This window comes from Rhinoraja longicauda, chromosome 27 (genome assembly GCF_053455715.1).
Source record: "Rhinoraja longicauda isolate Sanriku21f chromosome 27, sRhiLon1.1, whole genome shotgun sequence".
Taxonomy (NCBI): domain Eukaryota; kingdom Metazoa; phylum Chordata; class Chondrichthyes; order Rajiformes; family Arhynchobatidae; genus Rhinoraja; species Rhinoraja longicauda.
Window position 1 is genome coordinate 29,539,689 of NC_135979.1, and position 22,958 is coordinate 29,562,646.

Below are 22,958 nucleotides of genomic sequence, written 5' to 3' on the forward strand. Positions count from 1 at the left end.
AATCTAAATCTAAAATAAATCTCTGGAGAAAAGGAATAGGTGGAGTTACTCCAGCTCTTTGTGTCTACCTTTGGTTTAAACCAGCATCTGCAGTTCCTTCCTACACATTAATTCTATCACTCGCCAGGCTTTATCCTGCCCCTACCTCCCTCATTCAGCTTTCTCCCCCCCCCCCCTTGCGAACAGAAACTGGAACTCTGGCGTTCAATGCTGGCACCGCTGGTCTCCACAACATGTGCCATTGACATGATTTTGGGAATGCAGGGCAAGATTTTGAGACTTGCACCAATCCCAGGAACATGGGTCAGGAGAGATAAGGATAATGATGATGCACGGGATGCCAATGGCAGGCTGGGGAATTGGAAATGTGACAGGTGTGGAGAAGTGAAAAAATTATTCATAAATATATGATAACATTTCAAATTGGGTGCCCGAATAGAAAGAACTGGAGATGTATGAACGCTGGCTGCAGTATAGTTTGAGAGGGCTGTTATAAAGATCTCTGTATCTTTCAGTAGTACCAATAGGGGCTCGTTGTAAAACAGCAAAAGAGCTGCGCGAAACATTAAAAGAAAATTGGTAAGACCGCATATGGTGTAATGTGGCCAAGTTTTGGATACACATTTTGCGAAGGATGGCAGTGGAGAGGAGAATTGATCAATTTCCCTCAGGGGATAAATAAAGTTCTATCATAGGATGAGAGGAGATCTTATATAGAGACATAGAAAATTATACCGGACAAGCTAGATGCAGGAAAAATGTTCCCAATGTTAATGTAGGTATGTAGGTTAATTGACTGGGTAAATGTAAAAAATTGTCCCTAGTGGGTGTAGGATAGTGTTAATGTGCGGGGATCGCTGGGCGGCGCGGACTTGGTGGGCCGAAAAGGCCTGTTTCCGCGCTTTATATATATGATATGATATGATGATGATGATAATGTTGGGCGAGTCCAGAACCAGGGGACACAGTCTAAGAATAAAGGGGAGGCCATTTAAAACTGAGGTGAGAAGGAACTTTTTCACCCAGAGAGGTGTGAATTTGTGGAATTTTCTGCCACAGAAGGCAGTGGAAGCCAAATCACTGGATGAATTTAAGAGAGAGTTAGATAGAGCTCTGGGGGCTAGTAGAATCAAGGGATATGAGGAGCAGTTGGGCACAAGTTACTGATTGTGGATGATCAGCCATGATCACAATGAATGGCGGTGCTGGCTCGAAGAGCCGAATTGCCTCCTCCTGCACCTATTTTCTATGTTTCTATGTCTATGTTTCTATATCATATCATATTGTATTGTATCATAATTGTTAGAATGGGTGAAGAATGAACCAAATCAGCTAAATCAAGAGACTGGCCAAAGTAGGGATGTCCTTGGGCTAGGCTAAGGGAAGATTAAACAGTGGTGATAAAACTCATGATAGGGTTTGGTAGACTATCTCTGGCAGCAGAAGGTTAGTAATCAGGGAGCACACCACTTGAATGGATGGTGGAAGCAGATTCAATAATAACTTTTTAACTGATGAGAGGCGTAGATAGGATAGACAGTCAGAACCTTTCCCAGGATGGGAAAATCACATTTCAGAGGGCATAGTTTAAGATAGTTAAGGACGTTCTTTTAGGAAGGAGATGAGGAGAAATTTCTTTATTCAGAGGGTGGTGAATCTGTGGAATTCTTTGCCACAGAAGGCTGTGGAGGCCAGGTCAATGGATATTTTTAAGGCAGAGATAGATTCTTGATTAGTTCGGGTGTCTGGGGATATGGGGAGAAGGCAGGAGAATGGGGTTAGGAGGAAGGGATAGATCAGCCACGATTGAATGGCGGAGTAGACTTGATGGGCTGAATGGCCGAATTCTGCTCCCATCACTTATGACCTTATGAATGTGACATTCACCTGGACGATCTCTGATACCTCTCTCCCCTTTCTTGATCTCTGTCTCCAATGTAGGTGAAAGACTATCGACTGACGCCTACTGTAAATATACCAACTCCCACAGTTATCTGGACTATACTTTCTCCCACCTTGCTTCTGGTGAAGACGCTACCCCCTACTCTCAATTCCTCCATCTCTGCTGCTTCTGCTCCCAAGATGAGATTGGCTATTTCAGGACATCTCGGATGTCCTCTTTCAGTGGATATATTTTTAAGGTAGAGATAGATAGATTCCTGATTAGTACGGGAATCAGAGGTAATTGGGAGAAGGCAGGAGAATGGGGTTAGGAGGGAGAGATAGATCAGCCATGATTGAATGGCGGAGAAGATTTGATGGGCCGAATGGCCTAATTCTGCTCCTATCCCTTATGACTTCATGACCTTAAGATGAGATGGGCAAAGTTTAAAGGAGATGTACGGGGCAAGATTAATTTACAGAGGGGGTGGTGAGTGCCTGGAATATATTCCTGGGGTGTTGTTTGAGATATATCATTTATCATATAGATATATATGATAGTGGCATTAAAAATACGTCTGGATTAGACAATAGACAATAGACAATAGACAATAGACAATAGATAATAGACAATAGACAATAGGTGTAGGAGTAGGCCATTCGGCCCTTCGAGCCAGCACCACCATTCAATGTGATCATGGCTGATCATTCTCAATCAGTACCCCGTTCCTGCCTTCTCCCCATACCCCCTGATTCTGGATTGGCATATTTGGATATGCAGGGAATGGAGGGATATGTAGGATGTGCAGCCAGGTATGAATTGGTCTTGGCATTACATTCAGCACAGGCATTGTGGGTCGAAGGTAGACACAAAAAGCTGGAGTAACTCAACAGGTCAGTAATGCTGCATGGCCTCCAGCCATGTCGGCTGGAGTAAAGGAACAGGTGATGTTTTGGGTCGAGACCCTTCCACAGACTGGGCAGGTTCTTGTGCTGCACTGCTCCATGTTAACTAGCTGAAGGTAATAAATACCTGAAAGGGGAAGACATAGAGAACTGTGGAGATAACTCAGAGTTGTGGGAGTAATTTGTTGTCTTTTTCAAAAACCCAACTCAGTCATGAGATGCCAAAGGGCCTCCCTCAGTGCTGCACTGATTTAGGATTGCACTCTGTGAGTTACACCCCATCTCCGCTGCATGCACATGCCCCCTCCACATGGTCGCGAGCACAGATCTTGACATACCAGTGCTGTCATCATAAACCACAGTTGCTGTCCTCCACTTCAGGAACTGCACCAGGTCCAGGATAGCGTAGCTCAGCGAGGAATAGTCGGGGTAGAAGTTGGTGTAGAAGGAGTCCCTGTTGTCCAAAGGATGGTGCTTCCAGCGGATCTGGATGTGAGGGACTTCCAGCGCATTGCAGATGGATTGAACGGCATTGGACGAGGAGCTGTGAGACGGCCCGAATATCGCCACCACTCCCAAGGACAGCTGGTCGCACGCTGAATCAAACATCAGAACCAACAACCGTCTGTTAATGTGGCGACACTGCCAATGAAGCTTTCACTGTACAATTTGCAAAGAGATCTCATTATATCAGACCATGTCTGCTGACTTTATCATCAAGAGAATTACCTTGGAGGAGGTGAGGGAAGATAATTCAAGGTGCATTTGCTTATGTATATTAAAATAATTTAAGGTAGACACAAAATGCTGGAGTAACTCAGCGGGTCAGGCAGCATCTTGGGAGGGAAGGAATGGGTGACGTCGAGACCCTTCTTCAGTCAGACCCAAAACATCACCCATTCCTACTCTCCCGAGATGCTGCCTGACCCGCTGAGTTCCTCCAGCATTTTGTGTCTGCCTTCGAATTACACCAGCATCTGCAGTTTTTTTCCTATACATATTAAAATAATTTAATATTCTCTCACTGACTCCAAAGTTCGCTGACTCATTCCCTAAATAAACATTCTCCACGACTGCAAATTGACAGCGAGGGTGAGCTTGGCCCTGGGTTTATCTGCCTTTGTAAATGAACTGGGAGGATTCCCTGCAGTTTGTAGTGTACTTCTGAGTATCTCCACTGTCTCCCCAATGTCAGAGTTACCAGTGGAGATAACTCCACTCTTCCAATCTGCGCATCTCATGCTATCCATTGGCTTCAGCACAGGGACTGGAGTCTAGACATAATGGCAGAGAGGATGGGGCCAATTATTAGAAACAAGGAACTGCAGATGCTGGTCTACACTAAAGGACACAAAGGTAGACACAAAATGCTGGAGTAACTCAGCAGGTCAGGCAGCATCTCGGGAGAGAAGGAATGGGTGACGTTTCAAGTCGGGACCCTTCTTCAGACTGATGTCAGGGGAGGGGGCGGGACAAAGATAAAGTGCTGGAGTTACTCAGTGGGCCATGCTCCAGAGATGTTGTCTGATCCGTTGAGTTACTCCAACACTTTGTGTCCTCTGGGGTCAATTATTGCAGTGCACGCAACTTCCAAGATTACCCGCTAGCCGGACAAAAAACACCGTAAACCAAATTCCTAAGATTTGGTTCAAGGTCAAGGGGGAAAGATTGAATAGGAATCCGAGGGGTCATTTTTTCACACAAAGGGTGGTGGGTGTATGGAACAAGCTGCCAGTGGAGGTAGTTGAGGCAGGGACTATGGCAAAGTTTAAGAAACAATTAGACAGGTACATGGATAGGACAAATGTAGAGGGAAGTTGGGCTGAAGTGCCTGTTGCCACACTATATGCTTCTATGATTCTAAGCCAAAGCCAACAATTGAATATTGCTCCATATTCAGGTGTACACATAACGAGAGACCACCGCCCCTGGGATAGGTCTTCAAAACAAGTCATTGTTCATAGAGGGCATTCTTATGCTGAAAAATATTCTTAAAAGGAGCAAAACTGGATAAAGCAAATTATGTAAACACAAACAGGGAGCCAAAGTGGAATGAATCGGAATATTGAAATATAATTATATCAAACATCTGCCACAACAAAGCAAACAGTACCTTTTGAACAGGGACATACCTTTGCGGGATGCTTCAAAACTGTCGTAGATGTTTATCCTTTGAATGTCGTAAGTCAGAGTTGTGTTGGGAAGCAGAGTGCGGTTCCTGTTGATGTTGTTGACGGCAAATTTGAAGGCCAACTCTTCTGCTCCCACAGTGCCACCGTCCACTAGTTCAAAGATCCCACCTGTAACAGGAGGGCAGAGGGTCACTAAACACCAGGAAACAGTACGACGGCACGGTGGCGCAGGGGTAGAGTTGCTGCCTTACAGCGCTAGAGACCCGGGTTCAATCCTGACCACGGGTGCTGTCTGTATGGAGTTTGTACGTTCTCCCCGTGACCACGTGGGTTTACTCCGGGTGCTCTGGTTTCCTCCCACACTCCAAAGACGTGTAGTATTGTAGGTTAATTTGGCTTCAGTAAAATTATAAATTGTCCCTAGTGTGTTTAGGATCGTGCTAGTGTACAGGGATCGATGGTCTGCTTGGACTCGTTGGGCTGGAGGGCCTGTTTTCGTGCAGTATCTATATATTAAACTAAACCAAACTACAGCCATGGTGAGTGATGGTGGAGTGCAGAGGAGAGGGCATGTTAGATAACCACTGATCAAAAGCCAAAGGAGTACGATACCTGTTGCAGGAGGATTTCTTCTGATCATTATCTCAGAGCGTCTCTGAACAGGAGTTATATTATCATCAGTTTTCCACACAAATCATGGGCATGTGAGTTGGGAAAAAGGGTGGGAGTGGGAACAGGGTATAGAGTCATAGAGTCGTACAGCGTGGAAACAAGGCCTTTGGCCCAACCTGCCCACACCAACCAACATGCCCCATCGATGCTAGTCCCACCTGCCTACGTTTGGCCCACATCCTTCTAAACCTATCCAATCCATGTACCTATCTAAATGGATCTTAAAGGTTGCGATAGTACTTGCCTCAACTCCTGTACCTCCTCCTCCTCCGACAACTCGTTCCATACACCTACTACGCTTTGTGAAAAAGGATGCCCCTCTGGTTCCTATTAAATCTTCCCCCCCCCCCCCCCTCACCGTAAACCTATGTTCTCTGGTTGTTGGTCCCTTACTCTGAATAAAAGACTGTGCATTTACCCTATCCATTCCTCTCATGATTATACACCTCGATAAGAACTCATAGCTGAACAAAACCACACCCTGTACCTTTCGTTTTTCCCTTTCCCCTGACTCAGTCTGAAGAAGAGTCTCGACCCGAACCCTCACCTATTCCTGTTCTCCAGAGATGCTGACTGACCTGCTGTGACTCCAGTTTTTTTGCATCTAATCTTCTGCTCAAAGCCAAATATCCTTTCCCTTATTCCCCATCCACTCCATGACAATTGTATGATGTGATGGTTCCCTGCATATGTTACCACAGTTTAATAGAGAACTGGGTGACAAAGTGTGACAATTTAAAAATAAACACAATTAACCACTTCATTCAAACTTTGAGAGATTATTGCTTGATTTGAGTTCAATGGCGTTGAAGGGAATTACACAAAGCATGGATAACCTTTTAGGAACTGACTATGCTAAAAATGGCTACGTTTTCTGCACGGAAATGATATTTTAAATTTTGTTGTGCGGTAATCAATCAAACTGCTGTCACCAATTAAAAGTATCATAACTCATCATAACAAGCAATTTCCTATTCAGAATGGAGCAATGGAAAACTGCACAAAATGCACAGATGAACACAATGAATAATAGAATAGGCAGACTTGTTTCCCTGGGGAACGAAGCACATTTTTAATTGGATTTGTCTTTGTATTCTGAAATTAAGCTATTTTATTGATCACAATAATTTGTAAGTGGACCATTGTGGTTTCGCTCCAATCTGTGGGCTCAGACCTTTGCCAACTTTCCTGGGGAGGTGTAATCAGAGCAGTGAGGGTAGACTAGAGTATCTACACCATGAGGGGGAAGGGAATGTTAAAGATGGCTGCTTTACAGCGAATGCAGCGCCGGAGACTCAGGTTCGATCCTGACTACGGGTGCCGCACTGTAAGGAGTTTGTACGTTCTCCCCGTGATCTGCGTGGGTTTTCTCCGAGATCTTCGGTTTCCTCCCACACTCCAAAGACGTATAGGTATGTAGGTTAATTGGCTGGGTAAATGTAAAAAAAAAAAAATTGTCCCTAGTGGGTGTAGGATAGTGTTAATGTGCGGGGATCGCTGGGCGGCACGGTCTTGGAGGGCCGAAAAGGCCTGTTTCCGGCTGTATATATATGATATGATGATATGATATGATATGATGATTACTGGTCTTCAGGAGTTCAAACTTAGAAGAGATCTAGATGCTTTCAGTTAGACATCAAATGTTGGAGTAACTAAGCGGGTCAGGCAGCATCTCTGGAGAACAGGAATAGGTGACGTTTCAGGTCGACCTTTTTTCAGACCGAGAGTCAGAGAGGGAAACGAGAGATATGAAAAGAACATCGAAAGAAAAGTATGAAAGGGACAAATCAAAGCCAGCAGCGATGATCAAGGAAAAGTGGAGCCCACAATGGTCCTTTGCTGGCTGTGGGGAAGGTGATAACAAGTGGATACAAACAGTGGAATGAAGCAGGACAACAGTGAATCTTGTAGGATAACGAGGGTGGGGGAGGGACAGAGAGAGAGAGGGAATGCAAGGGTTGTCTGAAGTTAGAGAAATCAATATTCATATCGCTGGGTTGTAAACTGCATTAAGTTGTAAGATGCATTAACTCAAGATTAGAGTCATCGAGTGTCAGAGAGAAAGTATTAAAACAGGTCTCTTTGCTCACTGACTCTATGCCAACCATCATCTACCCATTTCCACCAGTCCTACATTCATCAGACTTTTCATTTGCCCTGCATTCTCATCCGCTCCCACCAGATTACCAAACCCACTGATATATGAGGGCAATCTACAATGGCCAATTAACCTTCCAATCCCAACATCTTTGGAATGCGGTTGGAATCAGGTGCACTCAGAGGAAGCCCTAGTGGTCACAGGGAGAATGCACTGTCTACTTCTCAGGGTTAGGGAAATAACCCTGAGAACTGAGGGTATAGGTTTAAGGTAAGAAGGGAAAGATTTCACAACAAACATTTTCACACAGGTAGGTATAAGGACCGAGCTGGCAGAGGGAGTGGTTGATAACAACATGCAATAATGACAGGTAGACACAAAATGCTGGAGTAACTCATCAGGTCAGGCAGGAAAAAACAGACAAGTAACGTTTTGGGTCAGGAGCCTTCTTTAGGATCTCCAGAACCACTGTCTGACCCTCTGTGTTACTCCAGCATTTTGTTTAGTTTAATTTAGTTCTTTGAAGTGTGGGAGGAAATCGGAGCACCTGGGGTAAACCCACGCGGTCACAATCTCCATAAAGACAGCACCTGTAGTCAGGGTCGAACCCGGGTCTCTGGTGCTGCAAGGCAGCAACTCTACCGCTGGGCCACTGGGCTGTACATTTTGTGTCTATCTTTGGTATAAATCAGCATCTGAATTTCCTTTTAATACAATAATGACATTTGGACTGGGGGGCTGGTTAGAAAATGTTTTGAAGGAAATGGGTCAAATTTGTGAAAACAAGATTAGCTTTGATGGCCAGTTGGGCTGAAGATGTGGGAAGGAACTGCAGATGCAGGTTTAAAGTGAAGATAGACACAAGATGCTGGAGTAACTCAGCGGGTCAGGCAGAATCTCTGGAGAAAGAAGGCTCTCGACCCCGAAACGTCACCCATTTCTCCTCTCCAGAGATGCTGCCTGCCCCGCTGAGTTACTTCAACATTTGTGTGCATCTATAGTTGGGCTGAGCGGCCTGTTTTTGTGTTGTGCTACTCCATGACTCAGGTGAGTGGTGCAGAGGAGATGATAGAGGAATGGGATTGTAGAAAAGGCACAATTATAGACAATGGATAATAGACAATAGACAATAGGTGCAGGAGGAGGCCATTCGGCCGTTTGTACCAGCACCGCCATTCACTGTGATCATGGCTGATCATCCACAATCAGTACCCGTTCCTGCCTTCTCCCCATATCCCTTGATTCCGTTATGTTTAATAGCTCTTGAAAACATCCAGAGAATTGGCCTCCACTGCCTTCTGAGGCAGAGAATTCCACAGATTCACAACTCTCTGGGTGAATTCATTTAAAGATGTCAGTAAGTCGTCCGCCATGCTTTGTAGATGCAGCAGCGCATTGCTATATTCATACCAAACACTTAGTTGATGAAACTATAATTAAATATAAATGCTGCTGTCAAACTCTCGCATCGAGGTAAACTCCGATTCTTCTGGGAGTGCATTAAGGCAACGGTCGTTTCTTAATCACAGCAGGAGTGATTACGAGAATATTGAATGCAGTTATTGCAATGGGTCAGCCATCCTCCCAAAGTCCCACCTCCCCATATCATGCTCACGGACGCTGATTAAATTAATCACATATAGTTAGAGGCTGGTAATTATCAAACACAGAAGGTCTCCCATTATGATAGCCTGGAGAAGGAGCACTATTCCTTTGACAACGTAACTGACCCAGAGAAATCAAACTTGAAATGGATCAAAACAAGTAGCCAGGTTATGATAAATTCTCAGCAGTAATTGTCGGTTTTAGCTCAGTTTAGGGATTCGGAGAAGAAACAGGCCCTTCAGTCCAACGAGTCCGCGCCGACCAGCAGCCCCCACATACTTACACTATCCTACGTACTAGGAACAATTTACAAATTTTACCGAGGCCAATTAACCTACAAACCTGTATGTCTTTGAAGAGTGGGAGGAAACCAGGGCACCCGGAGAAAACCCGCGTGGTCACGGGGAGAACGTACAAACTCCACGCAGACAACAACCGTAGTCAAGACCCAACCTGGGTTTTTGGTGCCGTAAGGCAGCAACTCTACCGCTGCGCCACCGTGCCGAACCAAATATAGTTAGAGGCCGGTAATTATCAAACACAGAAGGTCCCCCATTAGGTTAGTTTGGAAAAGGAGCACAATCTCTTTGACAACATAATTGACCCAAAGAAATCAAACTTTAAAGGGATCAAAACAAGTAGCCAGGTGAAGTTAAATTCTCAGCAGTAATTGTTGGTCCTTTGCTGTAAAGTAAATAAAAGTACTCAATACATAATTAAGGTATGTTTTACTTTTAGTGCCTGAGCAATTATTTTTTATGAGCATTATTTTTCATAATTTTCTGTTAAAATATTCGACTGCGTAGAGTAACAAGGTTGATGTTTTAATGATCTTCTGGTGGGAATAGCTCAACAAGCATAATCAGAGACCTGTTCTTTGTTGCCTTTCTCATAAACTGCTGCTATCAGTACACTGAAGCTTATTAGTGGGAAGCAGTCCAGGACCTTCGGCAAGCAGAGATGTCTCACTATAAAACACAAGCTTTCAAATTAGGCTCCATGTTGGAATTCTAAGTGGTCCTCCAAACACGTTTCTATATTTTTGTATTGCTGACACCCAATTTTTTTTTATTTTAAAGGCAGTTTTGTTCCACTTGGGTGAAATATTGGTGTACTTAACGATACTGATATCCATGCTGAGTAGGAAGGAACTGCAGATGCTGGTTTACACCGAAGATAGACACAAAATGCTGGAGTAACTCAGCGGGACAGGCAGCATCTCTGGGGAGAAGGAATGGGTGACGTTTCGAGTCGAGACCCGTCTTCAGAGTTAGAGTCATGAGAGAGGGAAACTAGTAAGAAAAGATGCAGAACAAATCAAAGCCGGCACCAATGACCAAGGAAAGGTGGAACCCACAATGGTCTATTGGCGGCTGTGGAAGAGGTGAAAGCAAAGGAATAGATTTTTAGATTTTTTTTAGATTTAGAGATACAGCGCGGAAACAGGCCCTTCGGCCCACCGGGTCCGCGCCGCCCAGCGATCCCCGCACATTAACACTATCCTACACACACTAGGGACAATTCTTGCATTTGCCAGCCAATTAACCTACATACCTGTACGTCTTTGGAGTGTGGGAGGAAACCGAAGATCTCAGAGAAAACCCACGCAGGTCACGGGGAGAACGTACAAACTCCGTACAGACGGCGCCCGTAGTCAGGATCGAACCTGAGTCTCCGGCACTGCATTCGCTGTAAGGCAGCAACTCTACCGCTGCGCCACAGTGCTGAATAAGAAGAGTGAAACTAGTAGGATGACAGTGAAGCTAACAGGCCGACTCGGGTGGGGGAGGGGTGGTGAGAGAGGGGATGCAAGGGTTACTTGAAAGTAGAAAAACCGATATTCATACCTCTGGGTTGTAAGCTGCCCAAGCAAAATATGAGGTGCCATTCTTACAGTCTGCATGTACTAATAACCTATAAGCTGGATATTTCACTTAGAGCATACTGCCCAGGCTTGTGAGCACACACATTCTTGTAAATGGAAGTTGACATTTAGTGCAGTGACAGATTCAAGACCAGAATGGACAAAGAATCTAATGCAACATCCCTGTAGACTTTCAGTTGCAGGAAGTGGGAAACAACAGAAGATGCAATGGGAAGAAAGAAATTGAAGGGAATTATTTCAGAGTCAAATTACGTGCAGAAGAATCTTTAAAAGGAAAAGGGTAAGACTGGGTTAAGCGAGAAAGACAACCAAAAGATAAAAACTGCAAGATATTTATGTATTTTAAAAACTTCACAAAATGTGAAAATCTTGAGCAATCTAAGTCCCAGCTTGAAAGACTTAAGGGCCTGTCCCACTTACGCGATTCTTTAGGCGACTGCCGGCGACTGTCAAAGTCGTAGCAGATCGCCAAAAAAATTAACCCTACGACAATGTCCACGACAATGACCACGACAATGGCCGCGACAATGACCGCGACAATGGCCACGACAATGACCACGACAATGACCGCGACAATGGCCGCGACAATGGCCGCGACAATGACCGCGACAATGGCCGCGACAATGACCACGACAATGGCCACGACAATGACCACGACAATGACCGCGACAATGGCCGCGACAATGCCCGCGACAAGCTGAGACAACCTACCACATAGGCGACGGCAAGCTGACGATAACTAGTGACTCAGTCTTCGCTACCTAGGACGTCCACTACGACAGGGACCACGGCAAACAAGACAACCATCGACATCCTGCACTTATGTGGAGGTGTCACAAGCACAATTCACACGTGAACAAACTGGCAGCAAGGTTCGTCCAGTGACATTTCTAGGTATATTTTGCATTCGTTTGAAGTGTCCGTTTAAAAAAAAAGATTTTGGCATGCAGTTATCCATCTTTCATAGGAATATATTGTTTTAAATAAAGTTGATTTTGGTGATTTTTTTAAAAATAGGTGTCGGAATTTATTGAATTTGTAAGTACTTTATCATGACATCTCATTCAAAGATTCTAGCCGCATTCATTTTGACCATTAAAATCAAACGCTGACACACGCACTGCGCTATGAGAACACTTTTCATTCATTTATTTAGATCAATGAGGCAAACACATACACAGGCATTTCACTACGTTTATTAAAGGCCAAAGCTCACACATAGACAGACACTATGCTGTTTGTAGGGGGTATGCACACCTGATCATAAAGGACAGTGACATGTGAAATGGTCTGGCCGGACCTTGCTGGCCTTTATGGTCAGGTGTGCATACTCCCTACAAACAGCAAAGCAGTAAAACTCAGTTTATCTGTGTGTTAGTACTGTCTGACATAGTGGGCCGGATGGCCTGTTCCTGTGCTGTACTTTTGGTACTGTTTCTATTTCTATATTTTAACTCACTGGCATGGCATGGTGGAGTAATGGTAGAGTTACTGCCTTGCAGGACCAGAGACCAGGGTTCGATCCTGACTAGGGGTGCTTGTCTGTACGGAGTTTGTACGCTCGCCCCGTGACCTGCGTGGGTTTTCTCCGAGATCTTCGGTTTCCTCCCACACTCCAAAGACATATGGGTTTGCAGGTTAATTGGCTTGGTATAAATGTATACATGTAAAAAATTGTCCCTAGTGTGTGTAGGGTAATGTTAATGTGCAGGGATCACTGGTCGGTGCGGACTCGGTGGGCCGAAGGGCCTGTATCTCTAAAACTAAACTAAACTAAAAAGAAGATAGTGAGTCCATGTTTCAGTTCTGATGAATGACCATTGATGAGAATTATTCATTTTCGATTTCTTCCCTTGGCCACTGCCTGGCCTGTAAATATTTCTCACATTTTCTATCATTTTTATGATTCTATTGCAGGTTTGGGGGTGATTAAAGGAAAAAAATCTCATAAATGAAATTTGATGTAATATTTTACATCAACATTAGACAGGATGGAATACAACTGTTTATCTGTAAGACTTTCTTACACAATTTTAAATAGGGTAGAAAATGATTGGACAAGATAGAACACAACTGTTTATCTTCCTAACAGGGTGGACTCTTTCTTCCTTTTACCAAGTAAACTTGGTAATGTAATCTAGAACCAGTTCATAACTGTTGAGACTGTAAACACCAGGACTATTGTGGAATTGTGTTAGCAATGAACATAGATTATGTCTTTGGCACCTTGAAGTGAAAAGGAAATTGAGAGATTTGTTGGCAATTCTGGGCATAATCAACTGATGTAAAGAGTACCAAAGTGGGAAAGTCATGCTGAACCTTTATGGGGCAGGCCTGACATCAAGTGGAGCATTGAGTTCAATCCTAATGCCAGAAAGGGCCTGAAAGTATTGGAGAGCATCCAGAAAAATATTCCTAGAAAGGTTTCTGGAATGTGGGACTACCCAAGGACAATAAGAGAGGCTGGAGCTGTTTATTTTTGAGAATGCTGAGGGGAGATTTAATTTGTCCCTAGTGTGTGTAGGGTAATGTTAATGTACAGGGATCACTGGTCCTTCTGTGGCAGAGAATTCCATAGATTCACCACTCTCTGTGTGAAAAAAAACGTTCTCATCTCGGTCCTAAAAGACTTCCCCCTTATCCTTAAACTGTGACCCCTTGTTCTGGACTTCCCCAACATCGGGAACAATCTTCCTGCATCTAGTGTTATCCCTCTTTCTCTAATCATCCAGCCTCTACACATCGGGGGCTATTTAGAAAGGCCAATTAACCTATAAACCCACATATTGCAATTATGGAGGATACTGGAGCACCCGAAGGAAACCCATGTAGGTCACAGGGAGAACTCGACATAGACAGCGCCCGAGGTGAAGATTGAACTCGGGTCTCTGGCGCTGTGAGGCAGCAGCTCTACCAGCTGCACCCTAAAGGGATTCTCCTAATGCCACCATTTTGGTCAATGAACCAACAAATTCACTGCCAGCCATAAATCCAATGGAACATCTTAAAATGACGTGAGGAGTAAGTGCATTGATAATTAGATTTCTAATGCCTTGCTTATTTGTTTTTTTGTATATCTCAGTCAGTATGATACATTGGTATTACACATTTTTAAATTAGTTTTCATCAGATGTATCTCTATATTATCCATTATTAACAAATTCCTCGGGTTTAGCTGAGCAGATAATCAAGTTATAGGCCTAAATACTTCATCACTTCTCTTCAAAGTTACAAACCACACTAATGAATCTCTCGGGAGTGACGTTCAATGGATGAAGATGCATTAATTATCATTGTCGTCTGCTCTGTTTGCCACAGATATCATCACAATGGGCTTCTTGGCATTCAACTATTCAGCAATCACTGCAGCAGTTGGCTGCGAGAATCATTCAAAACCCTTTCATTTCGTTACGACTGCATATTTCAACCTTGTAGTGCCACTTGCTTGAACATTATGGGCGTTGAACTGGATTCAATATGTTGGCAAATATTTGTGGTGTAAACCATTATGGTCACTCTACTTGCAAGTGTGATGGTGCCTGTGCCAACAATACCATCCAGAAATATGCAGTGCAGGCAGATCAAGACATCAGTCAGTGAACAACATTAATTTAACAGTGCTGCTAATCCGTGACTCCAGCCAACAATCTCTCTTAACATAACACAACTGAACAAATGTTGGCCACCATTTAGGTCCCCACCCTATGAATGCTATTTTTTTTAAAAATCATCATTCTCCTGCAGGCATTTGTTAATAGGTTTAGGTTATGGATTATTGTTGTCATGCGTATCAAGGTGGCATGTACCTGTACACTATAATGGCTCAATTTTAATCACATATTATCTTTACGCTGACTGGTTAGCATGCAACAAAAGCTTTTTGCTGTACCTCGGTACACGTGACAATAAACTTAACTAAACTAAACTAAAAGCCTCTCTTTGCATGCTATGCTATCAGATCAGATAATACTATACATTAAAAAAAATATGTTGAATATGTTGTACAATAGATCGATCAAAGGGGGAGATACAGAGAGCAGAGTATATGTAGATCTCAGCATTGTAGTGCAAGTTTCCAGAGACAAATGTCCTCAATGCGGTTGAGGTGAATTGGCCAGTGCCCTAGCTTATGGAAGGACCGTTCAAAGCCGGGTAACAAAGGGGAAGAAGCCGTTCCAGATTCTGCTGGTGCACACTTTAAAGCTCCTGGATCTTTTGCACAGGAACAGGGAGAAGAAGGAATGACCAAGGTCTTTGATTATATTGGCTGCTTTTCCAAGGCACCATTGATGCTGACTGAGGCATGTACTCCACCATGCTACCTGAAATCAGTAACTGGCTCCTTCAGCTTTGTGTCCAAGTTTGCGGATGATACGAAAGTAGGTGCAGGGGCAGGTAGTGTAGAGAAAGCAGGGAGTCTGCAGAAGGACTTGGACAGGTTGGGAGAGTGGGAAGAGAAGTGGTAGATGGAATATAGTGTGGCAAAGTGTGGAGCCGTGCATTTTGGTAGTGTGAATAAAGACGTAGACTATTTTCTAAATGAGGAGAGAATCCAGAAATCGGAGGTGCAAAGGGACCTGGGAGTGCTGGTGCAGGATTCCCAAACAGTTAATCTGCAAGTCAAATCGGTAGTGAAGAAAGCAAATGCAATGCTAGCATTTATTTAAACTAAAGCCCGCAACCTCCTATGCTCCAGGGAAAAGCTTGATATCTGATGGTTAGACTATCAATTTACACCCTTCACTATCTGAATCGGGTGCATAACATTTGGAAATATATTAAATATATTTGCTTGAAAGTTCAGGGAGAGCAAACAGCCAAGTTCACAGCTCTCCCACTGCAAGATGCACATTTACCTAGAATGGATCTTTCTAGTGACAACTTTAGTCTCTGAAGCTGACTCCAACCGAGCAAAGTCTCGCTCATGATAAATAGTAATTACCACCCACAGAAATATTTTGACAGTGTTAAACTGGACACCCAGATGCACCACTTTCCCAATTATTGCCCAGAAATTAGTTTTCTTTGTGAATGTTTAGTTTTAGTTTAATCAGTTTAATCTAATATGGAGATAAAGCGTGGAAACAGGCCCTTCAGCCCACCAAGTCCACACCGACGTTTACAATTACACCAAGCCAATTAACCTACTAACCTATACATCTTTGGAGTGCGGGAGGAAACCAAAGATCTCGGAGAAAATCCACACAGGACACAGGGAGAACGTACAAACTCCATACAGACTGCATTCGCAGTCAGAATCAAACCCAGGTCTCTGGCGCTGTGAGGCAGCAACTCTACCACTGCTCCCACCGAGGACCCCAACATTTTCAACATTCAAAAATTATCCACCTTATTCATACTATAACAAAATGTCTGTACGGAGTTTGTACGTTCTCCCCGTGACCTGTGTGGGTTTTCTCCGAGAACTGTGGTTTCCTCCCGCACTCCAAAGACGTACAGGTTTGTAGGTTAATTGGCTTGGCAAATGTAAAAATTGTCCCTAGTGGGTGTAGGATAGTGTGAATGTGCGGCGATCGCTGGGCGGCGCGGACTCGGTGGGCCGAAGGGCCTGTTTCTGCGCTGTACCTCTAAATCTAAAAAATCTAAAAAAATCTAAAAAATCTAAAATAACATTCATGTTAAAAAATGCCAGAGGAGGTAGTTAAGGTACTATAAAAGTATGTGAAAACACTAGGACAGACAGGTGGACAGGGAAGGTAACGATGGATATGGGCCAAATGTGGGCAAATGGCATTAACATAGATGGGGAAGATAGACACAAAGTGCTGGAGTAACTCAGTGGGCCAGGCAGAATGTCTGGAGAAAAAAGATGGGTGACGTTTCGGGTCGGGACCCTTCTTCAGATGGGGCATTTTGGTCAGCGTTGACAAATTGGGCCGAGGGGCTTGTTTCCATGCTGTGTGACTCTATGACTATGTAAAGAGTAAAGGATTTTAAAAGTAATTCATCTTAAAACATTTAAAGCAGTTGAAAATACTTACAAGCAATGAATTAATTTAAGTTAACTCATTAGTAAAATAAAATGCAGATTACTCATAACTATGCTTTTCTCTCCCATAATCATTCCTCTCCTTTGGGCTAACTGGGATTGCCGAGCCTGTGTCAAGTCTAACTTGTCACTGATCCAGGGGGGATTAATGCCAGCACAACGGCTGGATTAATAGGATGTTGCCAGGTGCCCATGCTGAGACATAGTCAGAAAATCAACAGATTAATTGTGAAAATTCATGAGTCACAAATACCACATCAGCAACAAGAGGGAGAAGCCAGAAGATTCATAGAGTGATCAGGCCTGGAAACAGGCCCTTCGGTCCCACTTGCCCACACTGGCCAATACTGTATGTCCTACCTCCGCTAGTCCCACATGCCTGTATTTGGCCCATATCCCTCCAAGCCTGTCCTATCCATGTACCTGTTTAACTGTTTCTTAAATGTTGGGATAATCCCAGCCTCAAATGTTGGGATAGTCCCAGCCTCAACTTCTCTGGCAGCTCGTTCCATACACCCACCACCCTTTGTGTGAAAATGTTACACCTCAGATTCCAATTAAATCTTTTTCCCTTCACCTTCAACCTGTGTCCTGTGGTCCTCGATTCCCCTACTCTGGGCAAGAGACTCTGTGCATCTACCCGATCTATTCCTCTCGTGATTTTATACACCTCTGTAAGATCACCCCTCATCCCCCTGCACTCCTGTGGGAATGCAGGCATTTCACAATACGTTTGGGCCATGTCCCTGAGCAAGAGACAAACCAGGCGTCAGTTGCACCTGCACTGGCAACATTTCAAGCTGTCAAGCATAATCAATTCACCCTAACCACTGACAGCCCTGTAGTAAATTTGCCAATTTACTATATGGCTATTAACGCTCGCACTATGTTGAAAGGAGCAACGTTGCATTAATCTGTTATTAAGATAGTGATAGCCAGGCCGAAACTAATGACAATTGACATGCAATTCAATCATCTTCAGTCCTGCCCCACTGAGACAGTTTATAGGAATAATGACAAGGGTTTGGAATCACAGTCGACGTAACAAATAATACTCCTGTTGCTCAATGGCGATGATGAGTTACAGGATGTTTTGGAAATGTCGCCACCTGCAAATGGTGACTATACAGAAAAGGAAACTTTTCAGTGTTCAGTGGCACTTGGCAAGAAGCCCAAGAAACAATTGATCAACATTGTAGGTGTCTGAGACAACCTGTCGTAAAATGTGCCATTTCTGATCTGAGTGAGAAATCATAACGTCAATCCTTGAAGGGTGGAAATCAAAGTAGCCCCTGGAACCGAATGTAGAAATGTTCTATATTCTGAGAATATTTGAGCTGGCAAGATCTCGAGCTGGCAAGATCATTGCCACTTTCAGATCAGAGAGCAGATCGTATGGGAAGATCAAAAGATACGGTTCTGAAAGGATTCAGAGGCATCGGTAGACACATGTGTGGAACTGCTCATCTGAAACCATTGACAGAGAACAGTTGTCAGCATTGTCGAGGTGAGCAGAGCTGAAAGCCCAACTATTATGGTGCTGGCAGCCTCCCACACAAGGCAGAAAGAACTGTTCAGGAGCGCCGAGCTGCTCAGCAAACTCATAGTGTCAGAACTCATCAAACCTGCAGCAATTGTTGAAACTGAAGTGAGATGAGCAACAAATGGCAACATGTGTTGGAAATTGATTAATTGATTTAGTTCAGCTCAGTTCAGTTTTGTTTATTGTCACGTGTACTGAGGTACAGTCAAAAGCTTCTGGCGCGTGCTAACCAGTCAGCGGAAAGACAATACATAATTACAATCGAGCCATTCACAGTGTACAGATCATGAGAAGGAAAAAACGTTTAGTGCTAGAAAAGCCAGTAAAGTCCGAATAAAGATAGTCTGAGGTCACCAATGAGGTAGACAGTAGTTCAGGACTGCTCTCGAGTTGTGGTCGATGGTGATAACAACTGGGAAGAAACTGTCCCAAAATCTGATTGAAAAATAAAGGTAGAGATAGATAGATTGATTCTTGATTAGTATGGGTGTCAGGGGTTATGGGGAGAAGGCAGGCGAATGGGGTTAGGAGACATAGATAGATCAGCCATGATTGAATGGTGGAGTAGACGTGATGGGTTTAATGGCCTAATTCTGCTCTTATCACTTATGAACTTATGAGTCCGTGAAGACCAGTGATCCCTGCACTCCAACACTATCCTACACACACACACACTATTTACAATTTACCCAACCAAGTAACCTACAAACCTATATGTCTTTGGAGTGTGGGGGGAAACTGGAGCACCTGGAGAAAGCCCACGCAGGTCACGCGGAGAACGTACAAAAGTTCCGCACAGACAGCACCCGTAGGCAGGATCGAGCCCGGATTTCTAGCACTGTAAGGCAGCAACTCTAACGCTGCACCACTGTGCCGCCCCAAAACTTCGAAATATTTTTGCCTGGTTTCGAACCAGAGGCCTTTTGCATATTAGGTGAATGTGGTAACAACTGCACTACAGTAACCCTTGAACATGTGATCTGTTTTGTAAAAGGGTTCTGCAGCAACAACTCTGTTACATGCACACATGCTGTACAACAAGCAGTCGCCAGATGTTTTTGAATATGATTTGCGTTATGTTGCCCCCATGGTGAGCAATAAAAACCCATGACCCTAATGAAAGCCCTGTGATCCATCCATAGCTATCCAGCTGTTTATGTCTTTACATTCTTTGGCAATGATAATGAAACATAGAAAATAGAAACATAGAAAATAGGTGCAGGAGTTGGCCATTCGGCCCTTCGAGTCTGCACCGCCATTCAATATGATCATGGCTGATCATCCAACTCAGTATCCTGTACCTGCCTTCTCTCCATACCCCCTGATCCCTTTAGCCACAAGGGCCACATCTAACTCCCTCTTAAATATAGCCAATGAACTGGCCTCAACTACCTTCTGTGGCAGAGAATTCCACTTCTGTGGCAGAGAATGCAACCGTGGCTAGGATACTGTCATGTGAACCGGGAACTCAGGATACTGTAGTGTGAACTCAAGTTTGAATTTCCCTCCTGTAACATTTCTCGCTTAAGTTCTCACCACCATTCAGTCCTTTGTAAAGATGGGGTAATATCGTTGTTAACTGAATAACCTAAACATTTTTACTAAAAACCACCAAAGAAAAAAACTATTAACTTCCCAACATGATGCACTGCTCCATGTTCTATGTTCTAAATCCTAAAAATCATCAAAATATCACAATAATAGTATTATCCTATTATTCAGGCAACTGAACCGTCCTACCACAACTAGAGAGTAGTCCTGAACTACTATCTACCTCATTGGAGTCTCTTGGACCATCTTTGATCGGACTTTAATGGACTTTATCTTGCACTAAATGTTATTCCCTTATTCTGTATCTGTACCGTGTTGAAGGCTCGATTGTAATCATGTATTGTCTTTCCACTGACTGGTTAGCACGCAACAAAAGCTTTTCACTGTACCTCAGTATGCATGACAGTAAACTAAAGTGAGCTGAAATTAAACTGAACTAATAAAGTCTAAAACTTTCTAAGATTAGTTTAGTTTAGTTGATCGTCATGTGTACCATGACGGCTCACTGGTGCAATGCTGAGGAATCCCAATAGTTTAGTTTAGTTTAGTTCAGAGATACAGTGCGGAAACAAGCCATTTGGTCCACAGAGTCCACGCCGAACAGCGATCCCCACACACTAACACTATCCTGCACACCAGGGACAATTTTACATTTGTACCAAGCCAATTAACCTACAAATATGTGTGCCTTTGGAGTGTGGGAGGAAACCGAAGATCTTGAAGAAAACCCACATAGGTCATGGGGAGAATGTATAAACTCCGTTCTGACAGCACCTGTAGTCAGGATCGAACCTGGGTCTCTGGCGCTGTAAGGCAGTAGCTCTATTTCTGCGCCACCGTGCCGCCCAATAACAGTGGGCCGTGCTGCTGTGGCCGAGGGCAGCTCAACAATGAAGCAATCGGACAGACGAAGCTCGGCAAGTCTGGCAGCAAACCCAGGACTTTATGTAAAGTGTGTAAAGGTCCCAGATGAACTGAAGCAACTAAAAGTTATTACCTTTCAAGGGGAGGAACATTTAATTATCTATCTGTGACTATAAGCCAGTATATGCACATAATCTGTTTATAATGGCATAGGGTTGAACAGATCTGGTGGTCGTTACTCATGTTGCCCAATTACCAACCAGTGAAAAACAGGCAGGAGTTTTAAAGATTTTATTCATTCACTTTGCCATCTTCATTTATCAAGTGACTATTTTGACAGGAAAGTACGATTCTCTGTTCCCAATGTTTCTCCTGTATTCAATATTCAATATGGTACGTCCATGGGCCTCCCCTCCCCACCACATCCCCATTCCATTCCCTGTTATATCTACGCTTCCTGCCTTCAACCCCACTCACCCTGCTCATACCTTCCCTGCGATACACATTGCTTCTTCTTCCTTCTCCACCCTCTTTCCCTCTCCTTTTGTTTCCACCCTTTGCCCTGTATTTTGTGCCTCTCTCTCCCTTTCCCCGTTGCTCTGCAGTTATCATTCCCCCTCTCTGCTTCTGTCTCTCCCCCTGAGTCTCTATGACTCTCCACTCTCCCACTCACTCGGCCTGTTGTCCATTGCTTGCCCTGCTCTCTGGCACATTGTTCACGATGCCCCATCCTCTCCACACAGCACCAATGCTTCCAACCGAAGATAGACATAAAAAGACACATCATTCAGCGGGGCTCCAGCATTTTGTGTCCATCTTCGGCTTAAGCCAGCATCTGCAGTTCCTTCCGACACCAATGTTTCTAAGGTGTGTAGGAAAGAAAACTGTGGATGCTGGTAAAATTCGAAGGTAGACACAAAATGCTGGAGTAACTCAGCGGGTCAGGCAGCATCCATGGAGAGAAGGAATGGGTGACGTTTCGGGTCGAGACCCTTCTTCAGACTGATTTTCGGGTTGAGACCCTTCTTCAGACTGATCAGTCTCTAGAAGGGTCTCGACCAGAAATGTCACAGATTCCTCCTCTCCTGGGATGCTGCCCGACCCGCTGAGTTACTCCAGCATTTTGTGTCTGCCAATGTTTCTAAAGGGCCTGTCCCAGTTACGCGATTTTTAAGGCGATTGCCGGCGACTGTCAAAGTCGTAGCAGGTCGCCAACATTTTCTTTTACCCTACGACAACGACCACGACAATACCGAGTCAGGTCGATACTAGTTACTTTTTTGTGAAACTAGCACCTGGCTAAGAGATTACACCGTCTTCGGAAACATCGCAAAATTCCCACGCTTACCTGACCGTCAAACTGTCCCCTCCAATCTACCTGTCAAATGTCCTGACGGTAAATAAATTGGTTAAACAAACCTATCTTCTGGTATCTTCAAATGCCTTTTCTTAATTTAATATTATGTGCTTCTAAATGCATCTGCGACAACCTAGCAAACCTGGGGACAGCGTGCGACAGACAGCGCCCGCAATAAGCTACGATACCTGGCGACAAGCCAGCTGTCACCGAGAAATTTCTATCTGGAATTTTTTTCCGCAACGCGACGAGATCCACTACGATTCATTGAAGACTCCTCACGATCATGCCTGCGACACCCCGGCAAACGTTCAGCGACAGCCTAGTCACCGGCAGTTGCCTTAAAATCACCTAAGTGGGACAGGCCCTTTATGCTGGTGGACGGGTCAGGTTGTGAGCCGTTCATATCACCGGGAATGCAGTAGCGAGCCTGGAAATCACAGCCAGAGGGCTG

General features: G+C 44.2%; 1 protein-coding gene across 3 annotated transcripts in view; it reads right to left on the reverse strand.

The window, feature by feature from the left end:
• The window catches only part of LOC144606858 (glutamate receptor ionotropic, kainate 3-like), a 552,253-nt gene that overhangs the window by 370,914 nt on the left and 158,381 nt on the right, over nucleotides 1-22,958 (reverse strand). For 2 of the 3 annotated variants that reach the window (XM_078423285.1, XM_078423284.1), the window contains exons 2-3: nucleotides 4,920-5,087; nucleotides 3,126-3,383 (exon numbers count right to left, since the gene is read on the reverse strand). In XM_078423285.1, coding sequence (XP_078279411.1) covers nucleotides 3,126-3,383; nucleotides 4,920-5,087 — 426 coding nt within the window. The remainder of the gene's footprint in view (nucleotides 1-3,125; nucleotides 3,384-4,919; nucleotides 5,088-22,958) is intronic. The other variant, XM_078423286.1, reaches the window with a different exon arrangement.